General features: G+C 34.7%; 1 protein-coding gene across 12 annotated transcripts in view; it reads right to left on the bottom strand.

Moving 5' to 3' along the window:
* LOC106881656 (calcium-dependent secretion activator 1) overlaps window positions 1-14,899 on the bottom strand; it is a 231,207-nt gene that overhangs the window by 40,388 nt on the left and 175,920 nt on the right. For 9 of the 12 annotated variants that reach the window (XM_052966562.1, XM_052966571.1, XM_052966576.1 and 6 more), the window contains one exon: window positions 7,043-7,060. The exons of the other annotated variants lie outside the window; for them this stretch is intronic. In XM_052966562.1, the coding sequence (XP_052822522.1) occupies window positions 7,043-7,060 (18 nt within the window). The remainder of the gene's footprint in view (window positions 1-7,042; window positions 7,061-14,899) is intronic. 12 annotated transcript variants of the gene reach the window in all.

Below are 14,899 nucleotides of genomic sequence, written 5' to 3'. Positions count from 1 at the left end.
AATAAACACAATCTAATTTTACTTATATACTGTAAATAAGTAACAAAAAAGTATGGTCAATACGGTGCATTCAAAAATATTTAAGAAAATATAATTAACAAAAGGGATATAGTAATAATATTTCAATAAATTTTGATGATTAAACATATTCAGATTATTCATATCTTTTGGATATCCTTTTAAATATAAATATCAAGGCTATATAATCAGCGAAGAAAGTTTTAAGTTATGCAAAAAGAGAATATTGAAGAAGCAAAAATAGATGGAGTAGAAAGTATAACAGAAAAAAAAAAATATATATATATATATATATATATATGAACTATTAGAATGCATAAAAGAAAAAAATATGTAAATAGAAAACAGATTCACTCTGAATAGGAGTGCAGTAAAGACAATGACAAGTCATCAAAATGAAAAGATGAGGGATCTTTGACAATTCTGTGAGTTATGTATTTAATAAATAGATAACAAATCTCTCATACATGTCCACACTTATACATGCACACCTGTACATACACTAATATACCCCCCACATATATATTGATATAAAAGTACTAAACTAATTCACTTTTTTAAAAACAGATTTTTCTTATAAATCAGATTCCAGCTCTTTCTTATCAGTAATTAACATGTAGTTATAAACATTTAAAAATATTTTTCCTAATGTTGTGATAAGTATTCAAACTTAAAGGATTAATAACTTACATACAGTTAATTGTGTCAAATAAAATTCAAAATAAATTTAGATTTAAGTAAAAATATTTACTGTTTACTATTACTATTACTTATAAGGTGGTGAACTGGCAGGACTGTTAACATGCTAGGCAAAATGCTTAGTGGCATTTGGCCATCTTTACATTTTGAGTTCAAATTCTGTTGAGGTCGTCTTTGTCTTTTATCCTCTTGGGGTCAACAAAATAGGTACCAGTTGAAAACTGGGGTTGATGTAATTGTCATACTCCTCCCCTAAAATTGCTGGCCTTGTGCCAAAATTTGAAATCAATATTACTTTTATATGCATATGACTTAATGATATATTTTGTGCCTTGAATATATTAAGAATAAGTGTGTGAGAGAGTGTGTGTGTTTGTGTGTGTGTGTGTGAGTGTGTGAGTGTGTATGTGTGTGTGTACATATATCATTATCATCAACATAATTTCTGTGGTGTTATGAGGTGTGAGTGTGTATGTGTGTGTGTACATATATCATTATCATCAACATAATTTCTGTGGTGTTATGAGCCAGGCTGTGTTTTGGGAGGTGTTATGGTCAATGAAGCTGGTGTAGTGTTCGGTGTTGGGAGGGGGGGCGTGATGCGCTGTGAGTTTGTGACAGGAGAGTGGTGAGAGCTGTGAAGAAAAATATGCTGCACACACCATCACAGACAATGATTTTTGAACTATGTTCGATGGCCGGCAATGGACAGTGGAATGGCACTGGAAGGGAGATCCTCCGACATTGAAGAACGCAGTAGGCTGCTATCAGCATACTCTGAAAAGGGGATGCCAGAAGCGAGTTCAAGAGAGACTGTGGAAATATCAGCTGGTAAGGTATAAAGGACAGACGTACTGCCTGACCAGGTTGGGATTCAGACTGAATTCAGCACCGAAGATTATGGCGACAATTCTCAAGACCATCCTGGGAAAGGCCGACAAAGTGAAAAGAGCCACCAATTCCTATATCTATGACATCTTGGTGGATGAGAGAATAGCGTCGGCAAAGGAGGTCATAAGCCACCTGAGGAGTTTTGGGCTAACTGCCAAACCACCGGAGGCAATGGAGGGAGGAGCTGCCCTGGGACTCAAGCTAAGGAGAGACAAGGCTGGCATGTTGGTGTTTCGGAGAGGGAATGAGATCCCAGAATTGGGCTCAAAGATGAGCAGGCAGGAACCCAGGCCTGGAGTGATTCGCTATCGATGCAGACAGATAGGCCACATTGCTAGTGAATGCATGCAGGGAAACAGTCCAAAGGAGACTACTGCGCCAGTAGTTGTCCCATCGAAGGAATAGAGGTGTCATTGCCAGAAGGAGAAGTCGTGGTGAACGGAAAGGTGTCATGATCCCTCATAGACACAGGCTGCTCAACAACCCTAATGACTCCAGAAGTGGTAGAAGAATGGAGTGGAGTGAGTAGTGTAAGGGCTGTTGACGGTTTGGAAGTTGAATGCAGTGGAAGTAGTGATGTAGAGAGAGTGGTACGAGGAACAAGATTGAGGTTGCGGGCTATTGTAATTGATTGTGTAGTAGACGGGATTAATGTTGTGATGGGGATGGCTCCAGACAGAATGCAGCTTCATAAAGAGGCAAGCTGAAGGAGTGAGGTGGAGTGATAACATGGGCGAGAAGACAACTGCCATGATACAAGAAGTCTTGGAGAGGGTGACTGAAGAGGACCCAGTAAGAGGGAACTGGTATGTGCCCAAATTGAAGAAGGGGGTCATGTGGTGTGATGCCAGCAGCATGGCGACGGGAGTTTTCCTGGAAATTGGAGGTGTCGAGGTGGAGGATGCGGCCTGGCTTAGGAAGAAGGACAACTGCAACCACATCAATGTGGTGGGGCTGGATACCGTGATGAAAGGGCTGAACCTGGCCCTGAGATGAGATCCATAAGTACCACTTCCGACAGGACATGCCTACTCCTTCACTTCCAATCCTTCCCTACAACACAGCCTGGCTCATAACACCACAATTTCAATGCCACTTTACTACACCTGCATGGGTTAACTAGGACTCATTGAGGTAGATTTTCTACAGCCAGATGTCATTCTTGTTTCCAAGCAAGGTAATATTTCCCCCATAGTGAAACATGTTTTCACAGAAAACTGTGAGACAGTTACATCCATTTCCAATTACGGCAGATGCCAAGACAAGGAGATACAAATATATATACATATATCTTTTATCTTTTACTTTTTTGGGTCATTGGACTGTAGCCTAGCTGAAGCCTACTTCGAAAGGTTTAGCCAAACAATTCAACTCTAATGTGTATTAAATGTACACTATTTTATATATATATATATATATATATATATATATATATATATATATATATATATATACATACATATATATACATACATACATACATACATATATATATATATTAAGCTGAGTAAAAAGTAAGCAACATTTCAAAACATGAAATTCATCACAATATATTTCAACAATGTGGAAATTTTATTTATCAAAGTAAGTGCCATTATAATCAACGCATTTTTGCCAACAAGTTACAAGTTTGTTTATTCCATTGACATATAAAACTGAAGTTCTGGAGCTGATGAACCCTTTGAATACATTTTCAGCATCGGCTTGATTTTTGATCTCCTTTTCTTGCAGGAAACCATCAAGGTGCTTGAAAAAGTGGTAGTCCGTAGCAGAAAGGTCTGAGGAATAAGCTGGGTAGGGAAGAACTTCATAGCCAAGTTCCCTCAACTTCTGGAGTGTCATTAGTAAAACGTGTGGTTGAGCATTGTCATGAAGAATGATTGACCCTCTTCTGTTGACCAGTCTGGAAAGGAGGAGTAGCAGTTTTTCATTCATTTTGGCAATTTCATGGCAATATGTTTCTGCAGTAATGGTTTTTCTGGGTTTTAAGAAGTTGTAGTGGATGAGTCCAGCAGTACATCACCAAACAGTCACCATAACCTTCTTTTTGAAGAGCTCGAGTTTAGGGAAGGTTTTTGGTACTTCCTTTTGGCCCAACCACTGTGAAGAACATTTTTCATTATTGCACAGAATCCACTTTTCATCATAAGTTACAATACAGTCAAGAAATGGAACTGTGTGGTTATGGAAAAGAAGCAATGAGCAAATTTCATATCTGCACATTTTCTGATTTTCATTCAAATCGTGTGGTATGCATTTGTCGAGCTTTTTTGATTTTCCGATCGCATGCAAGTAGCTGCAGGCAGTTTTCTGGCTGACTTGAAGTTCTTTTGCCAGTTCTCGAGTGGTTTTACATGGATCTTTCTCAATGATAGTCTTTAATTGACCATTACACTCACAATCTTCAAGGATCAGAACTCCACTGCAAAATCCTTTAAACCATTTTCAAACTGACCTCTCACTGGCCATTTCCTCACCAAACATTTTGTGGATATTGTGAGCAGTTTCAGCTGCTTTATGTCCTTTTTTGAAGTTGAATAGCAAAATTGCTCAAATATCGCACTTTGACAGTTCAATTTCAGATGATTGTAACAACAGAGAAAAAATATCAATGTTAATTTATTGATGTATTTGGGCAAGTCTACGTCTGTATTATCAGACAACTGCAAAAAAATGGTAAAAAAAATTCAAAACTCTACAAAAATCTGGTACAAATTCTGCATGGTTCAAAACGTTATTTACTTTTTACTCAACCTGAAATATATATATATATATACACACACACACACACACACATACATACATACATACATACATACATACATACATACATACATATATATATGCATGCATGCATACATACATAAATGCATGCATGCATGCAGACACACATAGGCAAGGATGGATATCTACATAATACATCCATCCATTCACCCACTCATACATTTTAACTAACGGCGCACTAAGCATCAGTGATTATAAATAAAGCTGTGTAAAAATATATTTAAAAAATTTGTGTTTGTCTAAAAAAAAAAAAAAATACAAACTCTGCAAAGCAATGAGTGAAAATATGGTGAGCTGAATTATGAATAACACCATCAAACTGTAAGGTACATGTGCCTGCAAAACTATGCTACATCAGCTGCATATACCAAAGCTATTATTTATAGTCTACTAAAAACTTTAGTTTTTATATGTAAACAACATATAATAAACTTGCTGGCATGTGCAAAGAAATATATGCATACATAATGGTGTTTTGGCTAAATTTGATTGTCTCCTCTTTTTCAGGAACAGCTTCATGCATTAGTGCTCAATTCAGATGGTTATGTGAAGCTGCTGGAGACTGGAGATGGTGGTTGCTGCTGGAAGGTCATATGTGCAGCAGCAGGATTTGGCTCCTTGCTATACCTCTGGAAAGAACCAAAAGTGGTTGTCAGGGAATTTCTACTACTTTACAAGCTCCAATTTGTGGCCTTCAAATCCTCCTGATTGTAATCTCATGGATTACTATGTGTGGGGTGCAGTTGTGAAAGACACCAACTGCTTTGCCTGTAACACTAAAGCTGAACTGGTGGCTAAGATCAAGGAGGTGTTCAAAGATCTTCCAAGGTACACAGTGAGGAAAGCATGCACCTGGTTCCATAGTTGTCTTGAGGCCATGGTGGAAGCTGAAAGTGGCTACCTTGTGTAAACTGTTATTTCCCAGCCATAATCAGGTTGATATTTTTTTATTCTTTTTTTAAATATTTTTTTTTTGGTTGGGATATTGTTTTCTTTTCTTTTTATGCAAACTGTCAAATTTAGGCCCTGTACATACATTTATATACCTACCTATATGCATTAAAATATATATGTGAATGTGTGTGTGTCGCATGACCCTGGAGAATATTATCTTGCTTGGAAATAGTTATGGGTTGGCAACAGGAATGGGATCTTGCCGTAAAAAATCTGCCACAATAAACTCTGTCTGACCCATGCAAGCATGAGAAAGTGGACATTAAGTGATGATGATACAACTTGGCCACATGTCAAGCACAAATATTTCTTAAGTACACTAAGTCAATGAACTACAGATAGAATCAAAATGTTCTGAAATCATAATGAAATGTCTTAAATTGAATTTGATGAAACATGAGATTTAATTTTAAGAATAATATATAGTAACTTTAGAATGAATAATAAATTTGCTGCAGTTACTATGATATTAATTTTGACTAGGTATTGAAGAAACAAATAGCAGATTATCTCCACTTCTAATGAAAGGTTCCTAAGATATATAAATGCTTAAAAAAATATGAAATTTATATATAGATCATCACATTTAAATGTTTTAAATTTGAAAAAATGAAATTGGTGAAAAATTAATTGTTTTCAAAGGAAGAAGTATAGGAAAAAATTGTAAAGTTTAACAGTCATTGTTAAGTATATCATGCAATAAGATGTTAGTTTAATTCAAAGTGCACTGTGCAAGATGTGTATCTACCTGCAAGAATAATCATGAAAAGTGTTTTTTGGGTATAGTAAGTATTGCAGGGGCTAAGAGATGTGTATCCAAGTATACATAAAAATTCTCTTATAATTGATAACTAAATTATAGGACAGATATTTTGTGTTTCAAATCATTGACCCTCTTTTCTAAAAATTAAAAAAATATATGAAAAAGCTATATGCTGACAGTTTATTTGATTTCCTTTACACTGAATAAGCTTCATAAAATTGGAAAATAATGTCCCTCAATTGCTGGTCAATGTCTTCTAGAAAGTAATACTGATGAAAGATGGATTTAATAAAAATCATGTATAAGAAATGTCAAATATATCATTTAAAAAAAAATCTATTATATTTAATATTAAATCTACTATATTGATAAATATAACTTGAAGAATAAAAAGTATATATGTTTCTAAATTTTAATTTATATGGTTAAAGAAAATGATAGATTTCATTAGAATTTGATTAAGTGGAAATTTAATATAAATTTTCTTCTGTTGTCTATCTTAATTTACAAATTGAGATGTACATATTCAGCAAATACATCTAAGTTTAAAGCTTTTTTTTCTTTGCTACATTTTCAGAATTTTTTATACAAATTTTAATACTAAAATATATCTTACGATTTGTAAGTCCTATACTATTTTAAAGAAAATATCTTTTATATTTCACTTTAGCAGACACAGACTTTATATATATAACAGATACAACCACACTCAAACTTATTGAAAATTAGAGCTACTGCATGTGTGTATGTATGTGCGTGTATGATCACGTCTAATTTATTTACACCCATTTATTCAAAGTGATTCCTAGATCAGGAAACTATATGAACTAAAGCAGTTGGAATATAAATTTTCTAGTTAAGTTGTGAGTGAAGGCAAAGGAAAGTTTTGTGCTGTATTTAAGTGATAGAAAGAGACTAATAACAACAACATACCTGGAACCCCAAGCACGTCTGCATATAAATAAGTTCAATATCATGTTGAAGTGAAAATATTAAAATCATCAAAATATGACATTGGTCTATTCGTTTTTTTTTTATTTCTATTGTACAATATGAAAAATGAATTTAAAATTATAGTAAGAAGGACATTTTCATTTGTTCCTTTTTATTACAAAATGACTTCTTTCATGTGTAAATTGCAAGCATTCTTATTAAATAATATTTATTGTTTCTGACTTACAAAATAATAATTTGATTCTAAACTGAAGTAATTCTTCAAAGTAAATATTAGTATATAAAATTATTATTAATTAAATAATAAGATAACTGAAAGAGAATTAAAAGTTATATACCAATAATAAACAAGGGCTTCAATTTTGGTGCAACTAATTTGTAATTTGATTATCTCTAGATTTTGAATTAATGAAAATAAAAACAAATTAAATTATAAGTTTTTGTATGAAATTCTATCTAATATATTATTTTGAGAACAACAATATTCACAAAAACTATAAGATAGTATTTATTAGAATATATTTTTCTATTTGATTGCTTTAAAACTCCTAAGGTCTTTCATCACAAAATCATCTTGGTTAATATGAAAGAGAATGCATGTTGTTAAATAACTGCTCAATAAAATGGATATATAAATAGAAGAAAAAGTTCTCAATACATGTAGCAAGGTTTGTTTATCCATTCAGAACTGAGAATTCACTGTTATCACCCAGAGTCTATGTTTGATATTTCAAACAACAAATTAATGGCTATTCAGGTTATTTGAAAGAGACATAGAAAAAACCCCCCCCTCTGATTAGCATCAGAGTGGAACATCAGCTTTGAACACACACACACACACACACACACATGCACACGCACACACACACACACACACACACACACCAGTATTGCAGATCAATGATAATTACTAATAGAATACATACTGAAATTAACAGCTAAGACAAATAAAATGAATAAATATATTTTCATATATCCCTGCTGCATAATATATAAAATTAGTGTATACAGTAAGAATGTTCTCTGTCTTTTCTTTTCTTTACTGAACCCACCCAGACTGGCCCCACATCACTCTCTCTCTCTCTCTCTCTCTCTCTCTCTCTCTCTCTCTCTCTCTCTCTCTCTCTCTTTCTCCTTCCTTTTCACTGCTTCCCATTTAAGATGTGGTATTCACACTCTGCTCTTCTTTTTTAATTCTATGCTACCCTTCAGCATCTATTTTTCACCTCTCTACCTCTTTTTCTCTCACAACCCTCTCTCCTCAACACTTCAAAGACCCCTTCTCATCTGTACCTCACTGGCCTACCAACATGACTCACCCCACACATCTCTTTTCTTCATAGATTAATTCAGGATTTCTTTCCATTCAAGGTTATTGCGCCCTTCTTGCCCCATGTCTCTCACACCTGTCCATACATGTCCCTTATGTTTGACAGCCCTCAGATTCTGCTACACAAACCCCCTATTGACTTTTCAACTTTGTCCCTTCCATTCTCTCAACTCTGTCACCAATTCCTTAGCTCTCTTCTGTTTCCTGCCATATTCCCCAACCTTCCTTCTTATAAATTCCTCATCCTCTGCCTCCTCTCCCTCTGATACAGGGGCCAATTTGGGGGCTTAGCTTTGCAAAGAATTAAGTTACCATAACTAATGTTGGCACCACATAAAAGTCCTCGCTACAGTCTGCAAAATGGTTGTTAGGAAGGGCATAAAGCCACAGACACCCGCAAACCCATGCCATCACAAAAGACAGATGTTAAATGATGATGATTATATATATGTATATAAATATGTGTGAGAGTGTATCTGCATCTGCACACCCACACATGTTATAGACACATATATATAGGATATATGCTCAGTAAAGCCCAACATATAACAAAATTTGGGATCAGTAGAGGGTCCCTCACTCCATTCCTATATCTAGTGCAGTCTGATATGGGGCATCAAACTGTGTGATAGGCTAGAGCATGAAATATGAGTCACATAATAATATTACTAAAATTCAGAAAACAGATATGGTATTCTATGCTTTATAAAGCATTATAACATACACATATTTCATCAAATTATGGTCAAGGTCACATAAATGTTGATGAAACATTATATAACCTTGTTAATTCACTTCCTCAGTGTTCAGCAAGAATATTGAAGAGGTGAATTAACAAGATTATATAAATCTATCAATCTAACAACAATGATGAAAAATAAGCAACTTTTATGCATGAGAATAATTTCTAAATCTACACAGTCTCGTAAAAATGTTAGAAGAGAAATATCTTAAAGAATAGAAAAAAAATAGAATATATTAATAGGATCTGTTCTTACCACAAATGATGTTGTCTATTGTCTGAGAGGTAATGGTGGAACAGGATTTACTGGGATAACAGAGGATATTATCTTCTATCTTATATAATTTATCATCGTCAATATCTATCCATGTGATTATTATGATACATCATCACTTTGTACAACTCATTGAAGAAAGTAAGCTAATTGTAAACTCCTCTTGTAATTTTTATGTTAAATTCACACTTAAAATCATTACTAGCAAAAATTTGCAGGCCTTCCTCTATGAGCATCAGTCCTTTAGGAAAATTCTTTGCAGTTAATTTAAATGGAGTATTTGCATCTACTCTTGTTCTAACAGCATAAGCCTCAGATTAGATAAAAACCTTTTTCTATGGGACTAGTAACTCAACTACATCATCCTGTATGACTTCTTCAAACCTTACATCATTTGCAAGTTTTGCAATTTCTTTCCAAATTTAATGCAGACTTTCTGCTTGTAGAAAACTTGTGAAGTCCCATATACAGTTAAATGGTATATCTTACCAAGTACTATTCAAATTGAGGGTTTTCACACCCATGTTACTTACAGTATTCATTATGTTACTTCTTCCAGAAGTCTCTTCAGGTTTATCCTCCCTATCATTTGTTTTCTTAAGAGGTTTGAAAGTTCTTAGATATGTTTTAATTACAATATCACAACTTGATCCACTGGCTGGAGCAAAGTCATATTCTTGGGGATATAGTCTATTCTCACATTTGATACTTTCTCTAAAAGAAGCAATGCTTTATTTGAAATATTATGTCTGACTGTAGCAGTGCAAAATTATTTGTAAAACTCCCTGAGTCACCTATACTGTCTTATTTGAATGCCAAATCAGATGTAAATTAAACTTTGTGTAAGTCTTGAAAGCCCTTGGATTTTGGGAGTGGTTCATGGATCATGGTTATTATTTCATATCCCAAGTGATATATTTCCTCCCTCAAGAAATAAAGTTCCAGTTGGCATGAGATTCCAGAAAAGTTCCGGTTTATTGACATTGTATACTTCCTTTGATACGTAGCTCCTTTTCACAATCATTTCCTCTTCTGCTCAGGATAATTAGTAGCTGCCTTTGAATCAGCACTGGCAGCTTCACCAGTCATTTTTATGTTGTGCAAATTCGAGCCCTTCTCAAACTTTTCAAATCAGCCTTTACTAGAGAAGGTTTTCGATTAGAAGTTTCATCTCCATTTTTTTCAACAAATCATCTTACAAACTTGTTTTTTTGTTTCTTATCAGCACATTACATCAAATATGATCCAAGGCCCACACATGCAAAAGTCATGCTATTTTTAGCATCAGATTAGATCTATGAAAAAAAAATAATCTGAGTAGTTAACAGAGTAGCTTTGAGTACTTAACTTTTTCTCTACTACCACATATTCTGCCCATTGTTGACATAGCATGCTTTAATATTTTGGCAATGTAATTGATTTATTTCCTCCTACATCAAACTGCTTTAAAACATCAAGTTTAATATCCAGTGTAATCCCCACTACTGCTTTCAGTTCCACTTGATGGTATTTTTTTCAGACATTTTGAATTATAGGGAAACCTAATAACAAAAGCAATCAACAATCATCCATAACAACTATACTGTAAAATAATAGCACCAGGAAAGAACAGTTCACTAAGAGTAAAAAATTGTTTTAAGCCTGTGGATGTAAGAATGGAAATTTGAAAATGTAAGGGTGAAGGAGTAATAATTTGAAGTGTTATCAGGTTCATGGAAGCCTTACTTTTTGCACTCTAATTTGAACCATAAAAACTCTATTCCCCCCCCTCTCTCTCTCTCTCTCTCTCTCTCTCTCTCTCTCTCTCTCTCTCTCTCTCATGCACACACACACACAATGCTATCATGCTGATACTATTCTTGTTGCTGCCAGTAAGTTTTTTTTCCAAAAGATGGTGGTTTGGCTGTGATGATGGTTTGGCTGTGATGGTGGTGTCAGTTGTATTGGTTTTGGTGGTGGTGATGATGAAGTTGGGGGTATTTTTGGTGGTGCAATCATCATGTATTTATTGATTGTATTGTTTCTGTTTAGTCTCAAATCAAACCTTATTCACCTAAGATAAAAGATATTTCATTCAAATCTTAAAATTCACTACATTTCCCCATGTGATATTATATTTTAGGAGTTCCTAATCTTCTTCATACTATTGTTGTTGGCTTTCAGGGGATGGTAGTGGTAATGGTAGTAGTTATATTAGTTTTGGTGCTGGATGTATTGGTGTTGATAAATATTGGTGGTGAAGATTGATATAGATAGATAGATAGATGGATAGAGAGATAGATGGATGGAGGGATTGATGGATGGATAGATAAATAGATAGATACATTCATACAGACAAACAAACAGACAAAAAAACTGACATACTGTAACTCAAAAAAGTATGCAAAAATATTCAGTGGAAAAATCATGTTCCATAAATATTTATACTTCATGTTCCATAAATATTTATAATGATACATATGCAACACTTGCATACACATTTACACACATGCACATGCATGTGTGCACACATGCACATACATATATGCACACACATGCACATGTATATGTGCACACACATGCACAAGCATGTGTGCACAAAACTAATTTGCTCTTAGCTAAAACACCAAGAAGCAGCCTTTTGACTTAGAAGAAAGTGCAGTTTTTTTTAAATTCTCACAATTTAACCAAGTTTCCCATAAAGAGGAGTAAACAGACCATATCCTGAAATTAGTGGTCATACTTTACAATTTTCATATGTATGAAATCCTGTAACCTGAGGTAACCATAATGTGAGAGATTCATGCAGTGCATATATATATATATATATATATATATATATATATATGTTTTTTTATGTTCAGTTATAATAAAAACAATTTTACATTAATTCTGATGGGTTACTCTACACTTTTGTAGAATACAAATTTATTCTTCTTATGCAAGAATGTTGTTGACAGTGATTTCGAAATTTCAGCCAGCTAAGCCATTGTCAGATGATGGCTTAGCTGGCCAAAACTTTGAAATCACTATCAACAGCATTCTTGTATAAGAATAATACATTTCTGCAGATACTAACCTTAAAAATGTTAACTTCCTAGATATCAATTTAGATTTAGAATCCAATAGATTTAAGCCCTTTTGTAAGCCCAATGAAAGGCTATACTATATTGACAAAGAGTCCAATCACCCACCCATCATACTTAAGAATATAGTTAGTAATATAGGGAAACAGATTTCATTGTTATCTTTGGATGAAGTAGCCTTCTGAAATGCCACTCCATACTATAATGATGCTCTACATAGAAGTGGATTCTTGGAGGAGATCCAATACATTTGTAGTGAAGGGAGCCAAAATAGAGCACATAGGACTAGATCTAGAAGGGTTTTGTGGTTCAACCCAACCTTCAGCACTACCACTAAGACTAATATAGGTAAGGAATTTTTGAACTTAGTATGAAAGCACTCCCTAGCCAGCCATAAATACCATAGAATCTTCAAGAGGAGAACACTTAAGGTCAGCTATTCTTGTTGCAAGAATTTCGCCTCTCATGTAAACCAACACAATGCAAAAATTTTAAACAAACAAACAGTACTACTGAAGAAAACATCCGAAAATGTAATTTCAAAAACCAAAGTTGCTGTCCTTTAGGAGAGAATTGTTTGACCAAAGGTGTTGTTTATAGAGCCAAAGTCCAGATGGATAATACAGATAAATATAGAGTGTATATATGTGTGTGTGTGTGTGTGTGTGTGTGTGTGTGTGTGTGTGTGTGTGTGTGTGTGTGTGTGTGTGTGTATTTCTATACACACACACACATATTTTAATATTTTTTTTAATGTTTTTCAGCCAATGAGCTGTAGCCATGCTGGGATACACCCATTGATGTTGCTTCACTTTTATTGATTTGCCTTTAGTTGGCATTTGGTGAATGAGAGAGCTCAAAATTACTGCCCTCAGTTGTGTTTCTTTCCTTGAAATAAACTCGTCTAGAATTCTAGATAGTAGAATAACCAGTTGTATTTTGAAAACATCTACATCGACACTATGTTGGTCTCTCAAGCATTTCTGTAGGATATTGAAAAGTCATGACCCTTTGAGCCCTAAGTTATTACAGTATCTAATCTTAAATCTGGATGGCAAGGGTGGGATCTTTGGCATTCTTGAGAGCTGTACCCTCTTTAGGGATCAGTATAGTTTTCAGTTCCAAAATTTGATGTAAGTCCTTCCAGAATCTTCTGGACGTATATCACAACATATCTTTCCTGTCTTCATTCTCGGGAGTAGAGTCTTAACTTTTTCAGTCTTTTCCAGCAGCTGATCTGTTGCACTGAGGCAATCTACTTCATGTACCAGCATTGGACTGCTTCAATTTTTGCCATTAATTTTACACTATGTAGTGACCATAATTTAAACAGTTGAGGTCAAATGTCTTGTAGATGATTATCATGGTTTCCTGACCTCTTGTTCTAAAATTTCATAGTATCCATCTAACCAGCTGCCCACATTTCATTGCAGTTTTAGTAATATTCACATGAAAAGACGCATCATTACTCATGGTGTTGCCCGGGTGATCATCATCATTACAATCATCATTGCTATTTAATGTTTGTTTTTTATGCTGGTGATTGTTGGATGATTTGATAGAAGCTAGTGAGCCAGAGGACTGCACCAAGCTCCAATGTTTGCTTTGGTATGGTTTCTATGGTTGCATGCCCTTCCTAATGTCAGCCACTTTACAGAGTATGCTTTTTTTTTTTTTTTACATGATACCAGTACCAGTGAAGTCATCAAGTAACTTCAGTAGTACTCCCTTCAACTGAGGGGGTATACTTCAACTGAGGGGGCTTTGTGTCAGATGATGGGAAGTTAAGTATAAGAGACAGGTATGGGTGTCTTGCTTTAGAGAAGATACATGGTTACTCCAGTTGGAAAGAGAGAAGAGATGGTGGTGAAAATGAGGCAGAGAGTATTGAGGAAAGTGAATATAAGAGAAGTGATACAGAAGATTGGACAGTGTTAAAGGTGAGGTATGGCAATACACACATGCCCATATGATGGGCTTCTTAGTTTCAGCCTACTGATTCCACTCCAAAGGCATTGATGAAGCCAAGGCCATCGTAGGAAGCATCAGTCTGTAGTGCTTGTAGTGGGAATGAATCCTAAACGGCATAACTACAGGGTTTTACCCCCCAGACTTTGGAAGGTCATAACTTTCAGAAAAATGAATATTTTTTAATGAAATTTTCTATGCATATAGTATTTACTATGTAGAATCCGAATATACAAAACTTTCCGGTGAAAGTGTTTTGGAATGGGGGTGGGGGACAATTTTCGGAAATTCCAACAGAGTCCACTTAAATTCTTCTTAACTTCCAGGAAAATTAATATTTTTTCGTGAAATTTTCTACAAATATACCTTGATGTATGTACATTTCGAGCATGTAGGAATTTTGAAGGAAACAACTGCAGGTTATTTTTGAGAAGCGTTCCCCACTCGGTGGTGTTTC

This window comes from Octopus bimaculoides, chromosome 1 (assembly GCF_001194135.2).
Source record: "Octopus bimaculoides isolate UCB-OBI-ISO-001 chromosome 1, ASM119413v2, whole genome shotgun sequence".
Lineage (NCBI taxonomy): Eukaryota > Metazoa > Mollusca > Cephalopoda > Octopoda > Octopodidae > Octopus > Octopus bimaculoides.
This window is presented reverse-complemented; position numbering and strand designations above follow the sequence as displayed.